The sequence below is a fragment of the Schistocerca gregaria genome, chromosome 4 (genome assembly GCF_023897955.1).
Source record: "Schistocerca gregaria isolate iqSchGreg1 chromosome 4, iqSchGreg1.2, whole genome shotgun sequence".
Lineage (NCBI taxonomy): Eukaryota > Metazoa > Arthropoda > Insecta > Orthoptera > Acrididae > Schistocerca > Schistocerca gregaria.
Genome location: NC_064923.1, coordinates 732433898 through 732459051, shown reverse-complemented (window position 1 = coordinate 732459051; position 25154 = coordinate 732433898). Strand labels below are relative to the sequence as shown.

At 42.7% G+C, this 25154-nt stretch overlaps 2 protein-coding genes across 4 annotated transcripts in view; one reads left to right on the top strand and one right to left on the bottom strand.

Annotated features, from left to right (window-relative positions):
- The window catches only part of LOC126266931 (pleckstrin homology domain-containing family J member 1-like), a 78836-nt gene extending 65041 nt beyond the window's left edge, over positions 1 to 13795 (bottom strand). The window contains exon 1 of the mRNA XM_049971623.1: positions 13292 to 13795. Coding sequence (XP_049827580.1) covers positions 13292 to 13397 — 106 coding nt within the window. The 5' untranslated portion in view covers positions 13398 to 13795. The remainder of the gene's footprint in view (positions 1 to 13291) is intronic.
- Positions 13796 to 14192: 397 nt separating this feature from the next.
- The window catches only part of LOC126267635 (kinesin-like protein KIF2A), a 310859-nt gene continuing 299897 nt past the window's right edge, over positions 14193 to 25154 (top strand). The window contains exon 1 of one of the 3 annotated variants that reach the window (XM_049972935.1): positions 14193 to 14703. In XM_049972935.1, the coding sequence (XP_049828892.1) occupies positions 14643 to 14703 (61 nt within the window). In that variant the 5' untranslated portion in view covers positions 14193 to 14642. The remainder of the gene's footprint in view (positions 14704 to 25154) is intronic. The other 2 variants (XM_049972937.1, XM_049972933.1) reach the window with 2 other exon arrangements.

Sequence of the window (25154 nt, the reverse complement as noted above, 5' to 3'; positions counted from 1 at the left end):
AGCCCCCTCCCCCTCCCCCAACTCCCACCACCCCCACCCCAAACAATTATCTGTATCTGTCCCTGCAGACTCCTGTTAATAGTCACGACTCTTAGCTAAATGTCAATAACAGGGGTTAGAAAGAGTAGGTTGCTTAAGTAATCAAGCAAAAAATTTCTCTCTTCAGTATCTCTTTCTTCTTGTGGGAAGTTTTATCTGCTTCCACTAATAACAATCTGCCTCTTCAGCTCTTTCCATGATGATCTCCTCAAACTTCACATGAACACAACCAATAAATTTGTCATTTTATTGTGGTCCACAAACATTTGAACATTATATGCACTGTGATCTTCTGCTCCTCTTCCTTATTGCTCAATATCATGATCATCTTTCTATAATTTATTCAGCTCATTACCATATTCTTAATTTGTTTCCCAATGTTATAAGAGTCACTGGTGCTGAAAAGCATGTTCTATAGCAAAATGCAAGGCTAACAGGTCATGTAAAATAGTCTGTTTCCCATCACACTATTGTATATTCTAGTCCAGTTATACGAATATAGGGATGACTGAGGTTGCAGCATTTATACTCTCTTTGCTTCGGTGTGAACTTTACCATACCCATTTGTATTTACATGTACTTTCTGTAATTTTACAGAGACTTACTAAACATGCACAAGACCTAAACAGCCCTGCATTTCTCTTTGTATTTTTAGAGTACAGCTCTTCTACTCTGGTCAAATTCTAAAAACACCACATAGGTGGGCCTGTCATGGTTTAATTTTTTTTTTTTTTTTTTTTTTTTTTTTTTTTTTTTTTTTTTTTTTTTGTACTGTCAAGCACTGTACAGATAAGGTCCTTAGAACCTCAACAATTATTATCATACTGTGTTTGTGTCAATGTAACCTCTTTTTTTTTTTCAGTATCATGTAGAAACTATGAAAATTGCATCTGGAAAGACAAACGTAAGAAAAACAACATTTAACCCACAAATTAGGTACGCGAGAGTACATAGATCAATGCAGAGCTCATCTTCACCTATGAATTCTGTACGTTCAATGTCCTCACTTGCTGCAATCAGAGACCCTAAACATTGGGGCGTGGAAAAAGAGAGGGTGTAGTTACATTTACGGAATATTTCCTCTGCTTGAGTGTTTGCAAACAGTGGTTGCCCACTAACTATATCCCAGACATATTCTATGGATGACCTGTTAATTAACCATGCAAGCAACAAAAGCAGGGGAATTCACTGTTCATGAGCGCCCATTCTGTGGTTAGGGAAGGGTAAAAAGAAAACCAAATTGGAAATCAGCAGCAATGGGAGCGAAACTCAAAAAGTGGGGAAATTAAAAAACCGAAAGAAAGCTTAGAAAACCACTAGAGGAGGAGGGGTTGTTTGCCCCCAAAAAAGAGCTAGAAATGACCAACGTCATCTGACAAACTCGAGGACGCGATCGGCTGAGAGCATGTCATCTGCTAAAATGGAAGCTATATCAGGCGATAGCTGTAAATGGGTGCATAGCGGAGTAAAATAGGGGCACTGAAATAAAAGGTGATACACCGTCCACAGTTGGTTGGTTGGTATGTGGGATTAAAGGGACCAGACTACTAAGGTCATCGGTCCCTTGTTCCATAAAAACTAAAACCACCCGAAGAGAATAAAAAACGAACAACAGGAAAGACAGCAGACGAAACAGGACATGAAATACTCAGACAAAACAAATTAAAACACACAGTGTGACGGTGGTAGGCCGACCGTAGAGAAAAAGAGGAAAAGCCAACCACCAAGAACACTTTAAAAACTCAGTTTAAAATCAGAGGTTAAAAGCCAGAGTCAACACTAAAAAAAAAACACTCAGATTAAAGGATAAAAACCCCCTGCCCGAATAAAACACAAAACCAAGTCCACCATGGCAGAGTCATCTGATAAAAGAGCTGTGAGAGTGTCAGGCATTGCAAAAGTCTGCCTGAGCACGGTTAAAAGGGCGCACTCCGACAGAATATGGACCACCGTCAAGGACGCCCCACAACGACAAAGAGGGGGATCCTCACGACACAGCAAGTCACTGTGCGCGAGTCGGGCATGGCCAATGCGGAGCCGACAAAGGACGACTGAGTCCCTGCGGTTGACTCGCATGGATGACCGCCACACAGTCGTCGTGTCCTTGACAGCACGGAGTTTGGTAGAGGTGGTCAGACCGCCCCATTCAGCATCCCAAAATGAGAGAACTTTGCGGCGTAAGACTGCCCGCAAATCAGCCACCAGGAGGCCAATCTCCAGAGATGGCGCACTGGTGGCCTCTTTCGCCAGGCGGTCAACAGTTTCATTGCTGGGTATACCAACATGGCCTGGAGTCCAAACAAAGACCACAGACCTGCCGCTAAGGGCCAGAGTATGCAGGGACTCCTGGATAGCCATAACCAGACGAGAACGAGGGAAACACTGGTCGAGAGCTCGTAAACCGCTCAGGGAATAGCTACAGATAGCGAAGGACAAGCCTGAGCAGGAGCGGATATACTCTAGGGCACGAAAGATGGCGACCAGCTCAGCAGTGTAAACACTGCAGCCAGCCGGCAACGAACGTTGTTCAGAATGGTCCCCTAGAGTTAGTGCATAACTGACTAGACCAGCAACAATCGAACCGTCGGTGTAGACAACGCCAGAGCCCTGATACATGGCCAGGATGGAATAAAAGCGGCGTTGGAAGGCCTCCGGAGGGACTGAGTCCTTCGAGCCATGTGCCAAGTCAAGCCGAAGGCAAGGGCGAGGCACACACCACGGGGGTGTACGCAGAGGAGCCCGGAAAGGAGGTGGAACAGGGAAACACCCAAGCCAGGAAAGAAGCTGTTTGACACGTACGGCAATCGGACAACCCAACCGACGTTCAGGCAGATGAACGACTGACTGCGGGAAGAGGACATGATAATTTGGATGGCCGGCCAAGCTAAAAACATGGGCACAATAAGCAGCCAGTAATTGTTGGCGTCGTAACCGCAGTGGAGGGACACCTGCCTCCACAAGTATGCTGTCCACAGGGCTGGTTCGGAAGGCACCAGTGGCAAGGCGTATCCCACTGTGGAGGATTGGGTCCAGCACACGCAACGCAGATGGGGATGCTGAGCCATAAGCCAGACTCCCGTAGTCCAGACGGGACTGGATTAACGCCTGATAAAGCCGTAGGAGAGTAGATCGGTCGGCGACCCACCTGGTGTGGCTCAGGCATCGCAGAGCATTTAGATGCCGCCAACACGCCTGTTTAACCTGCCGAATATGAGGCAGCCAAGTCAACTGGGCATCAAAAACCATCCCCAAAAACCTATGGGACTCCACCACTTTAAGAAGCTCGCCGTCAAGATAAAGGCACGGCTCCGGGTGAACAGTGCGTTGCCGGCAGAAATGCACAACGCAGGTCTTGGCTGCGGAAAACTGAAAACCATGCGCTACAGCCCAACACTGCACCTTGCAGATTGCACCCTGTAGCTGACGTTCAGCAGCTGCAATGCCAATAGAGCTGTAGTAAAGGCAGAAGTCGTCAGCATACAGGGAAGCGGAGACGGTATTTCCCACGGCCGCAGCAAGCCCGTTAATGGCTATTAAAAACAGACAGACACTTAGAACAGAACCCTGTGGCACACCGTTCTCCTGGACTTGGGAGGAACTATATGAGGCCGGGACGTGCACGCGGAAGGTACGATACGACAGAAAATTGCGGATATAGATCGGCAGAGGGCCCCGAAGACCCCATCCATGAAGCGTAGAAAGGATGTGATGACGCCATGTCGTATCATACGCCTTCCGCATGTTGAAAAAGACAGCAACCAGATGCTGACGGCGGGCAAAGGCAGTACGGATGGCCGACTCCAGGCTCACCAGATTGTCGGCGGCGGAGTGGCCTTTACGGAACCCACCCTGAGACGGAGCCAGAAGGCCTCGAGACTCTAGTACCCAATTCAAGCGCCGGCTCACAATCTGTTCAAGCAACTTGCAAAGAACGTTGGTGAGGCTAATGGGACGGTAGCTGTCCACCTCCAAAGGGTTCTTCCCTGGTTTCAGAATGGGGACAACAAGACTTTCCCCCCATTGCGATGGAAACTCACCCTCGACCCAAATGCGGTTGTAAAGGTCGAGGAGGCGTCGCTGGCAGTCCACTGAAAGGTGTTTCAGCATCTGAGAGTGGATGCTATCTGGCCCAGGAGCGGTATCAGGACAAGCGGCGAGGGCACTTCGAAATTCCCACTCACTGAATGGAACATTTTACAATTTAGGATGGTGAGTGCGAAAAGAAAGACTCCGACGTTCTATCCGCTCCTTAATGGAGCGGAAGCCCAAGGGGTAGTTGGCAGAAGTGGAAGTCATAGCTAAGTGCTCTGCCAAGCGGTTTGTAATGACGTCGGAGTCAGTACAAACTGCTCCATTCAGTGAGAGCGCAGGGACACTGACAGGGGTCCGATAGCCATAGAGGCGGCGAATCTCGGCCCAGACCTGCGGGATGGAGTGACATGGAGGCCAATGGTGGACACATACCGTTCCCAGCACTCCTGCTTGCGTTGGCGGATAATGCAGCGGGCTCGCGCACACAGCCGTTTGAAGGCGATAAGTTGGTCAATTGAGGGATGTCGCTTGTGACGCTGGAGCGCCCGCCGGCGAGCTTTAATCGCTTCAGCGATCTCAGGCGATCACCAAGGCACAGTCCGCCGCCGAGGAGACCCAGAAGAACGGGGAATGGCAGATTTGGCGGCAGTAACGATGCCGGTGGTGACCGACTGAACCACTGCATCAATGTCAACATTAGAGAAAGGCTCAATAGCGGCAGTGGAGGAGAACAAGTCCCAGTCCGCCTTATTCAGAGCCCATCTGCTGGGGCGCCCAGAAGACTGACGCTGTGGTAGCGACAGAAAGATCGGAAAGTGGTCGCTACCACACAGGTCGTCATGCACTCTCCACTGGACAGACGGTACGAGGCTAGGGGTACAGATGGAAAGGTCAATGGCGGAGTATGTGCCATGCGCCACACTGAAGTGTTTGAAGGCACCATCATTTAAGATCGAGAGATCGAGCTGCGCCAATAAATGCTCAACGATGGCGCCTCGACCTGTTGCCACTGACCTACCCCACAGATGGTTATGGGCGTTAAAGTCGCAAGTAACAGGAAAGCTGGAGGCAATAACCCCGATAGCCACGGAGGGCGGGAGTTCGCATTGCCGGAAACCAAGTTTCCTGCAGAGCAATGCAGAGGAAAGGGTGAACGCTGATAAGTTGGCGGAGCTCAGCTAGATGGTGGAAGAAACCGCTGCAGTTCCACTGGAGGATGGTGTTGTCCATGGCTGAGAAAGGCGTGACGGGACTGGGAAGGGAGATTACGCCTCTGGGTCACCTTCTGCCTCCGATTTAGCACCTGCGATAGTGCTTTCCATAGCGTCTGATAGACCGGCGAGATTGAGGTCCTCAGCGGACGCCAGAATCTCCACCGCATCCTCAGACGCAGAGCTGGAAGGTTGCGATGGGATGGCTGCCACCGTGAGTTCCTTGGGCTGAGAGCTCTTCTTGGGTTTCTCACGCCATTCCTTGGGCCGCACCGGCTGGGAGGGCTTCACTGATTCAGTCTCCGGGACGGAGGAGGATCGTGAAGCCCTACGACCAGCTGATTGCGGGCACTTACGCCATTGTCGGTCGTCAGCCTTCTCGCTGGCGGAAACCTGGGAAGGGAGGGACCCAAGAGACCCCTTGCGAGCGTGAGAAGCCGAAGAAGTTGGACACTTCTCCGGCTTAGAAGTGGGGACGGACGTCCCCGATGGGGGGGGATGGTGTTGCTCCTGAGGTAGGTGGCACAGGAGCAACCCGGTGGGTAGAGCCCCCCCCACTGGCGAGGGGGCAGGAGGAGTTTTACTACTTGTCGATCCAGCCACAATAGGAGAAACAGACGGGGCTGGCACAGGTGTTGTAGCAGCAGCGTAGGAAGATGTCATTCTCACAGGATGGAGTCGGTCGTATTTCCTCTTGGCCTCAGTATAGGTTAGTCGGTCTAGGGTCTTGTATTCCATGATTTTACGCTCTTTCTGGAAAATTCAGCAGTCTGCCGAGCAAGGTGAATGGTGCTCCCCGCAGTTGACACAGATGGGAGGCGGGGCACATGGAGTATTGGGATGTGATGGGCGTCCGCAATCTCGACATGTGAGGCTGGAAGTGCAGTGAGAAGACATATGGCCGAACTTCCAGCACTGCATCGGGGGAGGGATATAGACTGCAAAAGAAGATCCATATGCTAAATAACTCCCTGGACCATATTTAAACTCTTATGGGGTGTGACCGTAACAGCAACATCCCCCAACTTGTCACAAGTGAGTAACTGTCGTGACTGAGCAAAGGATGCCGTTTGTATCAGGACTGACCCAGAGCGCATTTTTGACAAGCCCTCCACCTCCCCAAACTTGTCCTCTAAATGCTCGACGAAGAACTGAGGCTTTGTGGAGAGAAAAGACTCCCCATCAACCCTCGTACAAACTAAGAAGCGGGGCGAATAACTGCTACTGCCATCCTGAGACTTATGTTCCTCCCACGGTGTGGCCAGGGAAGGGAACGTTTTCGGATCGTACTTCTGAGCGTTAAACTGAGCCCGAGAACGCTTAGAGACTGCTGGCGGCTAGCCACCAGCGAGAGACGATGTACCACGCTTCATTGCGGGTCATCCACCCTGATGCCACCTACTCCGACCAAGGGCCCTCCCCACGGACACCACCCAGCCACGGCAAGAGCCACCTGGCAGGATGGCCGTTGCCGGGAGTTCCGATACCCCAGGAGGATAGGCATCTACTCCTTGGCATACGTGGGGAGTTAACGGCGCAGGCATCAGTAGAGCGATCCCTGTGTTGTCAGGGGGCTACAACCAATAGGGTACATGGCGGCCCCACCACAACGGACTGGCTACCGTGCTGGATGTTAGGTAACATGTGGTCCATGGTCGCCGTCAGTGCAGAAAGAGGCACTGCACAGTGCAAGGTGTTATCTGCACGCAGAAAAAGAGTCATGTCCAAGAGATGGAGAGCGGACAGGACTGCAGTTCAACGGTGTATAAGCTCGCGAAAGGTCTGATCGCAAGATGGACACAATGCACCAAGTAAGGCGCCCTTCCCCAATCGGCTCGCTCTTCGGAAAATTTTGAGAGATGGAGGTCAAACCCAACAGGGGACCATCATACAAGGCCGAAAAGTTTGAGACTCCTTTTAGTCACCTCTTACGACAGGCAGGAATAACGTGGGCCTATTCTAACCCCCGAACCCGCAGGGGGGCACCGTCCACAGTTAAGAGCAGTGGGAACAAAGCAGGGTAGAATCGCCACTAAAAAGATGTCGATGGCTACAAAGACAGTGCCCTATCTGGAGTCTAGTTAAAATTACCTCCTCCCGACAACCAGTTCGGGAGGAAGAGGTCCAAGCACAGGAAAGATCTTTCACGTCCTGCAATTTATTATTGGGAAGTGTAGACCAATGTGCGTGCCATAAAAGAACAACGCGACAATATAAAACACTCTGTTGATCGGCGAAGGGAACCATGCAAATAACAGGCTGAGGAAGAGAGACTGCAGCCTTGGCCGCTATATTGCCCACCTCATTTTCACGGATACCAATGTGTCCTGGGATCCAGAAAAATGCCAGAGAACCCCCCCCCCCCCCCCAAGTGGTGTCAGTCCTGAATCAGGTGGACCAGAGGGTGGACAGGGTAAAGAGCTTGGAGACTGAGGAGAGAGCTGAGCGAATCTGAGCATATAATATACTGTATCCACTGATGGCAACGGATGTATTGGACAGCCTGGAGAACTGCATAAAGCTCCACAGTAAAAACCCAACACTGGTTAGGAAGCCGAAACCTATTAGGGGTGTCGCCAACAATGTAGGCACTCCCAACACCAAATGATATTTTTGAGCAGTCAGTGTAAATAAATGTGGCATCCTCCATTTCTGCACACAGAGCAGCAAATGCCCAACGATAAATGAGAGAAAGGGTACCATCCTTGGGAAGCTGACAAAGGTCACGGAGCAGGCAGGTCCAGGGGCAGAGCCAAGGCGGTGCTGTACCCCCAGTTGTCAAGAAAGTTTTAGGAAAGTGGAAGGAAAGAGAACATAGTAGTTGACGGATGTGGACTCCCGATGGTAGTAGAGAGGAAGGGCGGCCGTCATACCCTAAATCCAAGGGGGCGTCGACAAAAATGTCATGGGCCAGATTAGCAGGCTTGGAAGACAGATGGCTAGCATAATGACTCAGAAGGACAGCTCGCCGACTGGGCAGCCGAGGTTCAGCAGTCTCAGCATAAAGGCTTTCCCCAGGGCTGGCGTAAAAAGCTCCAGATGCTACATGCAATCCATGGTGTTGGACAGAGTCGAGACGCCCAAGAATAGATGGCCAAGCAGAGAAGTAAACCATGCTTTCACAGTCCTATTTTGAGCCATGTTACACCTCTGCTTAGGACAGTATTACTTCTCAGGACACATATTTGTTGAAAGCACCGATGATGGCTGTTAATCAGTTGAAATCAATTTGCGAAAGTGAATAAATAAAACATGATTTTGCGACTGGTTGCTGCATATTTGGTAATTTTATGGTTTACGGTCACTGCACAACTTGGGAACCACATGGAGCCCACCATTCATAAGGATACACACTATTGCAGTATTCAGTAAAGGTCCCAGGGCTGAATTGGTAACACCTGTAATGTGAAGCCAGTGCAATTTATGTGGACACTCCACCCTGTACACTGAGTTGCATAATGTAGTGTGCCATGTACACTACAGGAAGGGGCACTACACTAGCCAAGTGGTGATGGAAACCTTGTGCTCACCAAATAAAGTTTTAAGGATACGCTGAGTAGCTGTAATGGTGGTCTTCTTCTTCTTCTCCCCCCCCCCCCCCCCTCTCTCTCTCTCTCTCTCTCTCTCTCTCTCTCTCTCTCTCTCTCTCTCTCTCTCTCTCTCTCTGACAGAATGGAGTGAACACACTTTAGGACGATTAAGGATGATTTGCGCAACAAGCATACCAGTATTTAAGGGGCAGCTAACCTGTAGGACTTATAGTTATTAATTCTGTCAGGAATATTACAATATGTAATCTGGAAATAATGTAACCCCCAGAGACATAGTTAATGGGTACTAGTCAGTTTCATAAGTTTAAGCAGAGGTATGGCACCATATGGCTGCTACGGTTAACAGTCTTCACATCATGCGGCATTGTCTCAAAATTGCAAAAGCCCTGAGATACCATGCAGATGAGATACAGTCATTAGAACGATGTAATAAATTAAACTCTTACAGGTTTTATAGGATTATTGGATAGCACAAGTGAAGCTGGTATAGTACCTGTAGTTTGGTCAGAATATTGTAGAGAAAATTGAGGTCAATGGATGAATCCCTCAATGTGCGAGGAGTTAATAATGAACTTAAAAAAGGGCTTCTGTGTCTTAATGCCTCAAAAACATGATACTGGACTAATTGTGCAACCGTAATGTGGATTGACTGCCATCTTACTCAGTTTTGTCACTGTGTTAGCTTTATGTCTCCATAACATCTGCCTGCATTTGTGGTCTGGACTATTTTCACACATAACATTGTTGTGATCTCCACTGACCAGAAATTATGAATAGCTCTGTTTACAAAGGACATGTGAAAACATTTGCCAGTGCACAAAGTTATTATTTTCGAACACATTACATTCCACCCTAGTCTACAGTGGTGCCTACATACACTGCATGGCAATAAAGTAAAGCATTGAGAAGTGTTGAAGAACTGAAATGAACTTCACAGTTAGAGAAAGCACACGTCATTATTTCATTGATTACAAAACTTGGCAGTAGGGGCACACTTATCAGTATAATGCTCCACACCATTGGATTCATGCACTGATTTGGTTGGCAACAGTGTCAAAGCCACTGTATACTCTCCTGAGCCAAGATGGCCCACCACTGTTATAACTGGTCCTCGATGTCTGTGTATGTCAGGAGGTGTTCACGTGCACCTGGGCTGTCCTGTGTTTGTATGGTGGCGTGGGAGACAGGAATCCAGCAAACTAATCAACAAATATAACAATTCTGTATTATTCCATTAAACTCCGACAATGAAGTGTTCTACCCCATGTCAGGCATGACATGGTGTTGTCCACATGTGAGTGCACCAGACAAAAATTCTCCTGCCAAGTCTGAAATAAACATTTATTGAATAACCATCTATTTGTGTCCATATTTCATTTTGATATTCTCACTCAGTTCAGAATCTTGCTCTAATGACATACAGACGCACATTTTTTAGGTCCAGTTTTGCACTATATTGCTTCATCTCTTTCTTTCAGCCTGGTAAGCAACTGTCATTCCACTTTATGGAAGGGAGTGGGTTTGATGGTGGCTTCCTAGCACTGTGATCTTATTTACATAAATCTACTCCTTCCCATATTGCCTTCTGCCACTTTATAATTGCTATGTATGTCTGATACACATGAAGTAGAACACATGTACTGTGGGCTCAGCCAATCATTAATCTATAGGGAAAAAATCTGACCTATGTGAACTGAATATTATGTGCGCTGCACTGCTGTTTGGCGATACGGGTTTGGATGAATTCTTCAGTTTGCACTGTCCCCCAAAAATGTAACCTTAATTTGATCAACTAGTGGAAGCTAATGCTTTAGGCTGAAAACTACATGACGAGTTTATCTTCCATTCAGCAAAAACACATCTGCTTTAAACCAACAGAATGCTTCAGCCAATGTCTGCAACAAAAGTTTTAATGCTACTGGTATCATTGCTAATATGGATTGTTTACATACAATACTGTATTGGATTTAATAAATGATTTTAGCTAAATAATTATTGTTAGCAACAAGAGGATGCGCAGTACAGGTCCCTGTGGAAAATTTACCTTAACTTGTTCAATGTCGGACATTTCTTTGTCAATACAGACAACTTGATTATTGTTAAGTATACATGATTTTAGTAGTTTGAGTCTGTTGTCTAACACCACATAAGTATCCCCCCCTTCAAGAAGTGTGTATGCTCCATATAATCAAAATCTTTCCTTGGATCACAAAAAATGACCTCAGAAAAGCCTCTGCCTTTAAACAGTTGAAAAACGTATTTGAATACCAAGACTATAGCACCCTCAACTGACAAGTTTTCCCTAAAAAACATTGTGATCCATTAATTATGCCTACATTTCCACAACAAACAAATAACTGTTGGTAAATTATACATTTGAAACCTTTAGAAAAAGCTAGGACTACAGAATAAATTCAAAAAGCATCTATCTCCATTTTTATATACTCCCTATACACTTTAAACTCCTAAGGAAACTATCCCTCTGATATAGTTTGTTTATACAATACATTAATTGGTACAAAATGCAATCTATTACTATCTCCAGTATATTGCAAGTTATCTATACTCTGCAAACCACAATTAAGTGCACATTCTAATGTATCAGGTATTAGGGTTTCTTCCAATTCCATTCATATAAAGAATGAGGAAAAAATGATTGAAGGCTTCTGTGTATGCTGTAATTATTGTCATCTTATTCTCATAATTCCTACATGCTCTACATAGGCTATATATCTACACTGTCTACTGATTTTAACTGCTTTATTATTCTTAGACTGAAACCAGGCAAACAAACCATACTGTACTTGGACTTGTTAATCATCTACAAACAATTTTGAAAGTAACACTGAAACTGACATCAGGTTTCACACAGTTTTGCACTTTTTGGTGGGATTCTCAACATTACTGAGGTTGCATGCATTTTTTGCTTCCACAATGGCTTTTTTTAATAGTAATTCCTACAGGTAACATGTGCTAATATGGAATGGTCAGTCTGACTATTACACATATTGTACAATATAGCTTGGTTTTTAAAATTAGTGAATTGCTTAGCATACCATAGTTTTTGTCTGTTTGGAAAATTGGTATGTCAGTTACTTTGCATTTATTTATTGAAATATTCTAATTAAATTGTGTCAAACATGCTTTAACAAACCCATCAAATATTATCTTTGATGGCAAATCATTACTTTGTGTACTGTTTGTCATCATAAAGCTTGCTAAACAATACTGTCAGGAGCAGCCTTACAAAACATGACAATTTTATCATCTTTGACAAGTGTTGTGATGACCACCTATTCTTATCAAAAAGAAACCTACCTGTATAATTTATACAGAATTATGATAAGAGAATGGAAACACTATCACATCACACTTCTCTTCTGTAGTTTTAAAATTGTCAAAATATGCTCCATCTCTTGTGGACCTGTTATTGACAGATCGTGTAAATTGCACTGCCTTAGGGTTTTCAGTAAAGTGACACTATATTTGTATGTTGTTTAATCAGGAAACTGCTACTAAATCTCCATCTATTTCAATGTCAACGTAGAGAGAGAGAGAGAGAGAGAGAGAGAGAGAGAGAGAGCAAATCTGTCTTAAGGATGTTATTACCAGTGAATAGCAGCAGCAACTTAAAGTTCTGTCCTTCATAGAAAAAAAAAGAAAAAAAAAACATTCAAGAGAATGACTGAGGAACTGGTTAACATAGATTGACACACTACGTCTTATGGACAATATCCTGTAATAACTATTTGCTGTATAATTGCTATCAAATTTAATGACTGAGTTCATTGTTAGCTACTCAATAAATTTACTCAGAAAAAAAAATATCAAACTTATTCTCCGGTCGAAAAATATTTATAATACATTCTTTATCATCTGTTCTTTGAAAGTTACAGTAACAAATTTTAAGATGAAAACTTGTTCTTCCTGAATTTTTTGGTATGGGACTACTAAATCCTTTACACTGCTTACCTTATGGGCTTCCCTCAACTAATGTAGCAGTTATTGGTAGGAATATATTAAAGTACTACTCTGATGTAATTTTATCCACCTTAAAATTGCAAACAATTTCTAGTTCAGATGATGTCTATTAGTAATCTATTTTGTACATATTATTTATTAACAGCATGTACTTCTGAAGCGGTGACTGAAGAGAATAACAAATGAAACAAAACAGCACCACTCTACACTGGAGATGTAATACTTGAAATAATAGAGTGCCTTACACCTAAATGATTCTAGGCCTATGCAAAGCCCAATAACAGTAACTGTTATTGACATGATTAATACTAACGTGATTAGTACTAATACAATTGCGGCAGCTTGCCCACAGTTTATTACAATTATTTGTAACAAAAAAACAAGTTACCACATGTTATAACTGGGTAGCAATTTGAAATCTACGAGAGTATTATTGCTGCAAATAACACGTATGTCTGTCAGTGGAGTCATACACACCTGACTGATTAAAATTGCCGGTCGTCGCTCGACGATGATTGAGTCTACCTTCTAATTCCGCTGGTCCTGTTCCAACATCAACTAACTCTTTGTCGTTAAACCGCATAATACAAGTTAATGACGCACTAACGTAAGGAACTATCGTGCCCAATATTCGGTTTGCTTTATAAACTGTCACACAGAACTGCTACTTAACTTTCCATTCCCTATCATATAATTTTCGCGAGTAAACATCTTCACTTTGCATCACTGCAGATGGGTTTCTAACGCAAAACTGACATCGCAGTTATCAGCGACGCCCTCCTAACCACAAACTCTTGACATATTATGTAATTACAGTTATGATACGATGGGGAGATTAAAAATGCATATCACTCAGCTATATCTTTCCCTACATTTATCTTCAAAATATCATATAACAATATTTCTCCCTCCTGGTGTTAATTTAATTACTTTGCACTTAGTGCTTTGTTCTATTATCTTTGATTCGTGCTGAGACAGAAGAAAAAAACAAACACAGCCCTGGCAATTATGGCCATTTCCAGTGGGAGAATTTATTTTATTATTTCATCAATACACAATAGCATGATACTTGCAATAATCAGTATTTTTCACCTATACATAACAGTACGATATTTGAAACAATCAGTATTGTTTAGTGCTCAAGAAAATCAGCTACATATGTTACGTTCCTTACATTTGAAAAGGTGAACTGTGGATGCTTGACTCGTCGTATTAATATGGGCTAAAAAGAAAGAATTCACAGCGAAATAAATACAATAAAGTAATTTCTATTTCTGTACAACATAATTTGTTATGAAGTTCTATTATTCCAACGATATTGTAGAAATGCAATGGCGCTCTGAAACGTGTGCTCATATTTCCAGAGAGTCTGAGTTTTAAACTGTTTACGTTTGCGTCAGAAGTTATAACATGTAACAATTGTAATTGATCGTGGAAGCTACCATCTTTTCAAATTGCCCGCCGATAGTTACGCTTCTTTTACCTGCGATCATGCACGGAAGTGCATTGGATTTAGTTAGGGTCGGTGGCCGCTATTTCTTCGCCGGAACGAAATAAAGGATATTACTTTTATGTGCTTTGACTTCAGGAGCAAGCCATTTTTTAGAGTTGTGTTATTTGTGGACCTAATGATTTCAAGTTTTCGTAAATTGTGCTTGTGACTTCCTGCCAAATTTGAAAGTGGAGATTGTACTGTGTGTTTATGATCTTTGGTATAACTGTCATTTTGATCTGCAGCAGTTCATAGTAGCTGAGGCACATTGAAACCGGTGAAGTGGTGATGTGAATGTAGTTTTAAAATAAGCGTAGTGGCATATACTCTGTGAAAATGGAAGACGAACTATATGGAATTAGTGCTGGCACTGCTGTTGACATTCAGCGAACTGATGGTGAGTGTTATTTGTGTCCAGTAATAATATACTAGACGCAACATGCTTTACGAGGAATGCATCTTCCTACAGAGCTGAAACAAGTCGTCTTACTAGAGTGTTCTTTACTCTTTTTTTTTTTGGCTTTACTCTATCTTAAAGTGTAATATATATTAATTACATAATTTTCTCGTTTATAGTTGGAAAACAAAGGGGCCCAAATATGAAATTTAGGCTCAGATAATTCAGTAACCATTTTTTCTATGACATTCATTCCAGAATGTCATATTATGCTTCCTTGCGAATGTGTTGGAACTGGAATTTCACTTCCGTGTGGTCTCTGTGCCCAAAGGTATAGATTTTGGTTTTGGTCAGTGTGAAGTGATGAATCACGGTTTTCCCGAGTGACATTTCAAATATTAATAAAAAAGGAGAAATTTTGTCGCACATCCTTCTGATGGGCAAGATAGATAACTGCTGTGATCATAATATTCGACGCTATTTGATTAAGAATTAGAGCCCAAGTGTACATACAACTCAAAGCTTTTTGATCCATTTTTTCTGGAAACTTTCTCCCGAAAGTCACGAAAATCTGCGAAGTAAAAGAATTTTTGCATTGTAACAGTTCAGTGAAATATTAAAACATGTTTCCTTGTACAAGTGAATCATCGAGTAAACTCTGTACTATAACAAGTTTCCTGTAATATTCTGAAGCACTCAAATTTATCCTTGTAGTGCACCTGTTAATTCCATTTCGTAGGAATTTAAGAAAGAGTTTCTGTTCATTTCGCACGCCATTGAAACAATATACATTGGAACGAATGATTTCTGTGCTAAAGAGAACGTGAGTGATTTAGATATGTGTCTGGTGTCACTAACCGTTTAAGTACGTTAGCAACCAATTTTCATTCCTGTTATGGGAAAAATTTAGTGACACTTCCTGTCATACTTAAAACTTCAGTAGGCCTACAGCATCCTTTGAAAAAGTAAGAGATCTGAATAACTTCAGTGTGTAAGGTCTTAGAGTTTATCTGTTAATTTCATAAATTTATTTTTTCATGACGCATGCTTTTCATGTGCTTCGTAACTGACTCCAAACTTCTGTCTTCGGGATATAACCGGCACCTGTGCCGTTATACGTCAGTTCCTAAAGATCCCGTGTTGTCGCTTTATTTATTTATTTATTCTGAAGTAACTTGTATATAACGTGTATCAGTTTGGTATGGATATAATAAGGCTTCTACTTCGCTAACTACATTTTAAGTAGATATCTAAATTTCGCGGCTCTTCCTTCATAATAATAGTATGAATTGGCCGTCTCACCACTCACTAATATTTAACGAAGTGCTTGTCTGTAAGCGCTGGCTTGGATGACAGTACTTGGGTGCTCCTCAGCTATGTTTATATTTGTATCTGGGTACTATAAAGGTTTCTAACGTCGTTCTTAAGTTGTTCTTGTTGCGGTGGTTTAGTGGATGTTTTCTCCCTGTTGACTGTGCAATTGAATATGGAGGATGGGCAAATTTATAAGAAAAGAAACTGGGCTCAAATGTGATATCGCCACCGCCCTCCCACCTCCCCTGAAATCTTGGCTGTGGTGGCAGTCTGATCTGTACTCGTAACCCGAGGACTAGGCTAGGTTGAACGGTGGTATTTTGGTTGAGAATGCCAAATAAAACTAATTGTAATAGATTTACGCGTAGCGTAGCTGATTATTTACGTTTGCATCATATCTGAACATGACGTGCTTTCCATTTGATAGGTAAACTGCAACGTGAATACAGAAAATGTGTATTATCTTATGGACAAGTATCAGACGAGTATTTTGGTACAGGTTATGCACATATATCGTACATGAACTACGGAACGTGAAAGGGAGGTCTACTGCTGTGTACGTCTGTTAAGTTCTCTGGTTAGGTTGTGATCGAAAATACCTGTGCTGAATGGGCGGGGGGCGGCGCAAGTCGAGTCTTCCTACCGTAATTCACTAGTTATACTTAAGAAATTACGCGTAGGGGTGGACGGTGCTCGGTGCGATATGGTTAAAAATACTCTGCCCCTCTTCCTATTACAGTTTCCGCTGTTCCTCTCCCGTCTTTTGCTTTTGTACCTTTCAATAGGATATGGTCATTTTACTTTCACTTTCAACACGAGCTTTTGTTGTTTGTAATGCTGTAATGATCGTGGCCTCTTTTACAGACTTTCTGCGTTCAACTGATTTAGGCCTAATGCTTTCGTCGCCAACGGGAAGTTAAAATTTCATTTGATGTTGATCGTAGATTAAAGTACATGTTGTATTGTTGTCGGTAACTTGAAGAGGCGAAAAAGGCATTGATCAGGTGGTAAAGCTATAAATTTATTTGCATAACGGGAATAAATCTTCCAAACCATGTGTTAAGTGAAACTTTGCTGAAAAAATAGTGAAGAGTGGTAAACTAAAACGGAATCGTTATTCTGACCTCTGCTGCTTAGTCACAATTATGTTCTGTGCTAAATCGTGGACTAGGTAAAGATCAGTAACGAGATCAGTCCTTTTCCATCGAGCAGTTGCCTTGGGATGTTGGTGTAATTTGTAAGGCACTTACCTTTCATGGCTAATGGAAAAATTGAGATGTCTGATCATCTCTGCAGTCGTCGCTGTCTGAAAGGAGCTATATAAACATTGAATTTCTCCTCTTACGACAGATCGGTGGTTTGGTCTCCTATAATCCTTTCATTTTATTATAATTATGTAACGCTTACAATTTTACGTTATTGTTCCAGCATGCCACCGAATTGTCATGTAGTGGATCGTTGAGATCTTTTCAGTAAATGCACTTAATTACCGTAACACTGTCCACGAAACGAGGGCGGAAACGCGAGATGTGCTCCACAGCGTGAAAGTAAAAAGCATCACGCCAGTGATGACTTGTTAAACAATCCCTCCCGCCACTGGCAAGAGAGGTTAACTATGCTGTTAAAACCCACCAGAAAATATAATTTGCTTCGTTAATGATTAAGCTGTCGAGGCATCAAGACTATTTTTCTTCAAAGAATAACTCTTGACCTGTTCCATAAATTCCACGTCAAGAAATTAAAATCCCTGTATATAACGTTTTATAGAACCCTGCAGCTGTATTTTATAGAATATTCTTTCAGATACCAATTAAGGGGATTTTGTGTATGATTATACCTTTGATTTTTAGCGACTGTAGCTGTTGGCATAACTTTTAATTTAGTAATATTCTGATCGTTGTGATTGGCCATGGTTACTATGCACATTCAGCAGTGCTTGAGATTTGTTTGTATTTACCTGTTTTATTATTATTATTATTTTGGAGAGGCAATCCTGCGATTCAGTGGTAAATGTACATTCCAGCAAGACGGATATTAAACTATATGTAGCAGTACAAACCGTATAGATACCATGAACTGTGGGAGCTGGGTCCACTCCCCTAGGGACGGTGTCTTTTTAAGATCTTTCGGTTGGATTTGGCGTGTTCTGACGCCGCGTGAGTAGATGGTAATCGCCTTGTGTTGCGGCAGACCTCACTGTGCACGCTCTCGTAATGGATTGCAAACGTTTGTCCGTTTTGTGCGTCAACGTGGCTGATGCATACATCGATGACGACACACTTTTCAGGTTTCTTAAGTACCTCAAAGTTCTGTTAACACTGCTGCTTCCGATCATTCTGTACCTTCGAGATAGCATGCAGAACATATAAAAGATTGGTCATCTGGTAGCACATTTTAATTTTCTGTCTATGGCTAAAGGCTTCGTTCGTATTGCTTCCGTAAGTCACTGACACCTTTTCGACTGAGATGATATATTGTGGCTCTTCAGGACAACAATAATGGTAATTCAGATTAGGTGGATGGATCATTTGAATGTTGAAAAGCTCTCAGCATCTGGCATATTACTTTGAATATACGCCTTGAAAACCAACCACTGCAACTGCGTAGTGATTCGTATTTTTGTGTAAAAACGCGACATGATGTATAGATTATGCTGCAGAGAGCAAATTCTTCTTGTAATCGGGCGAGTACTTGTTCTACGCACAAGGCAGCCACAAACATTTCACTGATACTCGGAAAATGTGAACGAAAACCTACATATGCCGTGAAGATTCCATTCACCCCTTGCAATCAACCTTAGCCAAACTCCACATCTAATGCACTGGGTCCAGACAAGCACGGACATCGTATTCAGTTAACATTTACTGTCACTGCACACAGAATGTGTAATCGAATAGAGTAGGAGTATCGTGACGTAAGCGGCGTATTATTCTATTACTACCTATCTTTGTTTGCTATATTCTTCTCTACTGAAGACTTTTTGACACCAGTGAAAATTAGGGTTGTAATCAAACGCTTTTGTTGGTTCGTTCACTACTACACTGAGCAGATGAAAAAGTCTTTAACTGATTTTTTTTCAAGAAATCGGTCACAGAAAAGCCTGTTTCTGTAGCTTGTTTTCCAAGTAACAATCAATCACTCTCCCATGATGAGTAGGATGAAGTTTAAGACTAGTCAGGGAGAAATGGGATCCGGAAATACTAAGGAATGAAGAGATACGCTTGATCTTTTATAAGGCTGTGGATACTGCTATGAGTACCTCAGTAGGCAGCTCTCTGAAATGGGCAATCACTGAAGTCGGAATTAAAAATATAGGCCCGTGCAAAGGGACTGCGAAGAAATTATGGATAATAGAAGAAATGCTGATCGACAAAAGTACAAATTTTTTTAGGGAAATTGAGGAATACAGGGGTACAATTCACTTAGGAATGAAGTAAATAGGAAGGGCAGGGAAGCTATGGCGAAATGGTTGTGAAAAATGTAAAGAAACGATTGTCGGAAGGACTGACTTTGCGCATTGAAAAGTAAAAACAACCTTCGGTGAAATTAAGGGCGGTAACATTGAGAGTGCAAAGGAAATCCTACTATTAAATGAAGAGGATAGCGGATAGGTGGAAAAAGTACATTGACTGACTCTGAGGGGGAAGACTTGTCGAATGACGTGAAAGTAGAAGAAACAGGAGTCGATACAGAAGACAGGCGATCCAGTATTAGAATCGGAATTTAAGAGCTTTGGAAGACACAAGATCTAATAAGATAGAAGGGATAGATACCTTTGCATCACAATTTCAAAAATCGTTGCCGCAAGTGGCAATAAAACGACTATTCACATTGGTGTGTAGAAAGTGTCTGGCGATATACCGTCTGACTTTCGGAAAAACATCCACATAATTCCGACGATAACAAGATCCGATAAGTGCTAGAATTATCACACAGTTAGCTTAACGGCTCATGCATCCAAATTGCTGTCAAGAATAATATACAGAAGAATGGAAAATTGGTCTGTTAGATTATCAGTTTGCATTTAGATCAGGTAAAGGCACGAGAGGCAGTTCTGACGTTGCAGTTGATTTTGGAAGCAAGACTGAAGAAAAATAGACAGGGGGCGACTTGGAGAAAGCGCTCGACAGTGTAAAATGATTCAGGATGTTTTAAGTAGGGGTAACCTGTAGGGAAAGACGGATAATATGTACAAGAACCAAGAGGGAACAATAAGAGTGAAAGGCCAAGAACGAAGTGCTCGCATTAAAAAAGAGAGGGACAGGGATGTCTTCTCTCTCCCCCGTACTGTTCACTTTACACATTCAAGAAACAATGACAGAAATAAAGGTTCGAGTGTGTGATTAAAATTCTAGGTAAAATGTAAATGCCGTGTAGCTAGGGCCTCCCGTCGGGTGGACCGATCGCCTGGTGCAAGTCTTTCAAGTTGACGCCAGTCCGGCGACTTGCGTGTCGATGGAGATGAAATAAGGACAACACCCAGTGCCTGAGCGGAGAAAATCTCCGACCCAGCCGGGAATCGAACCCGGGCCGTTAGGTAGGACATTCCGTCGCGCTGACCACTCAGCCACCAGGGGCGGACAAAATTCAAGTTGAAGGATATCAAATCGATCCGCTGCTGACATTGCCATATTCAGAGAAAGCGAAGAAGAATTACAGGATCTGTTGAATGGAATAAGTCTAATGGGTGCAGAATGTGGACTGAGGATAAATCGAAGAATGGCAGAAGTAATGAGAAGTAGCAGAAATTAGAGCAGCGAAAAAATTATCGGAACCGGGAGCACAGAGTAGACGAAGTCAAGGAAATGCATTATGTGAGCAGCGAAATAATTCATGATGGGCGGAGCGAAGGGACATAAAATGCACACCAGCATTGGCAGAAAAAAGGGCATTCGTGGCCGAGAGAGGTCTACTAGTATCAAACGTAAACCTGAATTTGTTGGAGCACAGCATTGTATGGTAGTGAAACATGGATTGTGGGAAAACTGGAACACAAAATGTCCGAAGCATTTGAGATGTGCTACAGCAACATGAAAATTAGGCTCTCTTATAAGGTGAGGTGCTCCAGAGAATCGGCGAGGAAAGAAATGTAGTAACGAAAGCACTACAAGAAAAGGGGCAGGATGATAGAACACCGGTTACGACATCAGGGAATAAAGTCCATGGCACTAAAGGACTTATAGAGGGTAAAAACTTTAAGGGAAGACAGAGATTGGAAGACATCCAGCAGATAATTGACGTAGGTTGCAAGTGCTACTCGGAGATGAGAAGGTTGGCACAGGAGAGGGCCGCATCGTAGTGTCAGTGAAATCACAGGAGGATTGAAACATCAGTACTTCTAAAACATTATGCTAATGACTGGGTGAGATGTAATGCAAATCTTAAGGCAACCTCCTGGCCAAGTGGTGTGGTTTTTTAGAATTCTAGGCGAATGCGAATCTGGCTCTACAGACGATGCCATCGTCGATTACCTCAACCCTTTTTGAACGTCTGGCAAAAATTGTGTACTTGAACTTTTACTGTGACTTAGCCTCAACAGAAGTATTTTTTCCCAGGGGAAACCTGAGATACACATTTGTGAATGCTCAACAATTTTCATCATGTGAAATTACTTCCAACTGTTGGGTGTTACTACGAAAATATCAGCATGTCAGTGTTGCAATGCCCATCAGCTCGTGACCACCGAAATATGCGGATGTCGTTTTTTATATTCCACTTAATATTTGAATACTGTTATTGTTATTTGGCATGTCAATTATTAAACGATCATTTTATTTATTACAGTAGACAATATTTCGTAATTATTTTTGTCAATGACATGAAACCGACTGTACGAAGTTCATTTTGAAAACGGGCACATAATTTTGTGTAAATCCTGCATCTACAATCATTTAATAATCACATAAAAGGATCACCACATTAGAAAAATGTTCCTTTCTGCAGAAATCCAGGTCTGAAAGGATTAAGGCAGTGTTTCTCCAACTTTCTTTATTTGCGACCCCATTTTCTGTCATTTTCATCGTCCCTGTCCCCTTCCTCACACGGTTTGGTCACTTTGACTATAAAGGTACAGACCTGAAAGATTACTGATAAATAAATTTATTGCTATTTCACAACACATTAACTACGTTGACAAAACCAGAATCGATGGCCCTGTAAGACAGCGGGCGAAAACGCTCCCAAAGGTTTTCATAGACTTCATGACAAGAGGCGAAATAGACAGTTTAGTAATAAATCACTTTTTTATTAAGGAAATGGTTGAGAAGTTTTCTGCACTGAAAGCAAGAGCATTTTGTATATTACCGTTTCAGCCTCCTATGTTTTGCGACATCGGTTTTACTGCGTTGGATTTTTTGAAGACAGAATACGATCCTCAGCTAAGCATGGAAAAAGAACTGTATCTATTTCAAATATAAAACCCTGTTTCGAAAACTTTCCTCTACAAGCCATGCCTAAGGAAGCCACTAATATTGTTCTTAATTTGGTATTGAGAAGTTAATTGTTATAAATGCAGTATCATGTACTGATGCAGTCATATTTATAACAGCATATGCCATCGTTTCAGTTAATTGACCAATTTTTTAGTTCATATTTTTTTTTCTTTTCTATAATCTCGCTATCCGCCCGTTAGCAGCATGAACTCCTTGTGTACGCTCGCGTATACTATGGTTAAATAACTAAAAACATTGCCAGCAGTAAAATTTTGTGGGAATACCGGCGTGTTAATGGACTTGGCAAAAAAGGTAGTCAAGTGAAAGGATCCGATTTATAATAATCTCAAATTTCAGTTCTTGGTTTTTCCTGTTTAGGGACGAGTCAAGTAAAAAACAATTACTCCAGAAATAAATCAATGGGATACTGCATTTATATGGTTTGTCGATGTGCTTTTCTTCGTGGCGTTATGATCACTTGAGCTACTTCCGGTAATCTGGGCAAATTGCCTGGTGAATAAAAAAGGGAAATGGCTGGGTAGAGGTCGGGAATAGACAAAGTGAAATCATTACTCTAAGACAGTAGCAGTACTACGAATGTACTAATTAGTCCAGTGACAGCGTCACAATAAAGGCTCTTTGGTTGCAGAAAATGAGGTAGAAGATTGTTTATCGTGTGAATATAGTTGAGTACATTGAATCAGTTTTTTACCTCCAGAACCCTCCGGGCAACTTTTTGTGGCCAAAAAACCAAGAAATTTTGCCACCTTTTCAAGATTTTCGCCTATTACTGGGAAACTACGCGTCTTACTGAAAATATTATCCTCTTCAAAATGAAACAGCATTAAATTTTGCGTCATACGACCTATTTAAACGTCAAAGTCGGTGCAGCCGTTTGGCCGAAAACGATTGTCAAAAACGTTCATTTTTACCAACTTGGCTAAAAAGTCTTCTCCAACGACTGTACCTGAAAAACGGCTATTCCAAATGAAAAACGTCAAGCTAACATAGCTACAGAGCATGAAATTTCATGTTACGAATGCATCTAGTTTTACATTTTTAGGTACTACTAAGCAATCATACACTTGAAAGTCAAAATAAATCTATGGCAAAATAAACTCCACATAAATGGGAAAAGAAGTATGTTGCTTTATCACATGCAGTGATTTCTGCAGTAAAGCGACGCCCATTTGGCAAGGTACATTCATGTGCAAAAGATTCGAATCAAGACTTATTTTCGACACTATCAGTGCAGTTGGATTCGCACCTGCATATATGGAAGCTTTCGTGTTTGAGACGTCCTCGGCTCCACGACTTGAGCATTCTAACATAGCCAGCGAAGGATTCATCCAGCTCATATCTGATAACGCTGATATTAACATCTGGACGGTTGACGGGTTGAATACTTTCCATTCCATGGAAGTCTCTCCCGGCACAAACTATGGAGTCTGACAAGAACAATGATAGGGAAAGACGACGTTCAACTTCTGAACTTTTTCCTGTCCCAAGTGATGCTTCGCAAAGGGAACAGTCTTCTGAAAGATCTCGTCGTTTAGGCACCAGGTTCATCATTTTTGATGAAGATACAGATGCTGCAGTCGCACACGAGAAGTTTCTCGCAAGTAATAGGAACAAGAAGCACTTGATTTTTTATGCTCATGAGGAAATTTGATGGAGGTATTAAAGTGCTACAAGCGGAAGATGATGCCGCTTCAATAATTGTGGAAACAGCTATTTCCCAAGTTTCTGAGTCTGACAGTGTAGCAATCGTAAGCGAACATATTGGCGTGCTTGTTCTCCTGACGGATCGGGGAGACGACCACCACCGGCACTTCCATAAACCGGGAAGAGGGAAATCATCAGGAGTTTTGTACTAGAGTACTTTTTTCAGTTTAGATTATACATTTGTCAGTTTCAGCCATGTCTTCACATGATGTGATATCCCTTTTTCTTTCGGCCAAGGAAAAGGGAAATTACTAAACCTTATCGAGTAATAGCCACACCTCGAAGTGCAAGCTGCGGAATTTGTTAAACCCTCAGTCTCTCAAGACTTAACATATTAGCACGGGCAGGAGAATAGATGGTAGCACTTTATGGGAATTCCAACTGCGCGATTTTGGACGAGCTGAAGTATTGGCTTTATTTTAAAAAAAAAGTCTACCCCGAGAAAATCTTTCAAACATGAAAGGGTACAGCCAACATCGGACGCATCAAGGTGGCACTCATTGCAATCCTACCATAAAGTGCAGTCTTGGGGGTAGGGGAGAAGAAAACTGATCCATAACTGTGCGGCTTGTTTCCTTTGACGATGACGGAAGATGGGGCACCACACACGCTACTGAAGATGGTTTAATGCGCATGGAAAACAGGATGGACAGCAGTGTGTGGATGTTGCAAATCTGAACTGCTCCACGACGTGCAAACACTTTTGTGGCTTATCTTGCGAGAATTCTCCAGAAATTGGGCTAGACAAGGATGAGGAAGAAGTAGAAGGTTGATCCAGCACAAGGAAGTTGGTGAAGGTGCCCCTATGGATCGCTGTGGTATGCATCACACTGAAGTTGCTTAATGTTTATTTTCGCAATTTTTTAGTGATTTGTTCTTTCATGTTTTTAGCCCTTACACACACATTTGTCCTGTTTTAATAAACGTACTATAAGTACGATTTACATGTGTATGGGACCAACGGTTTGCAAGTGACTCCCA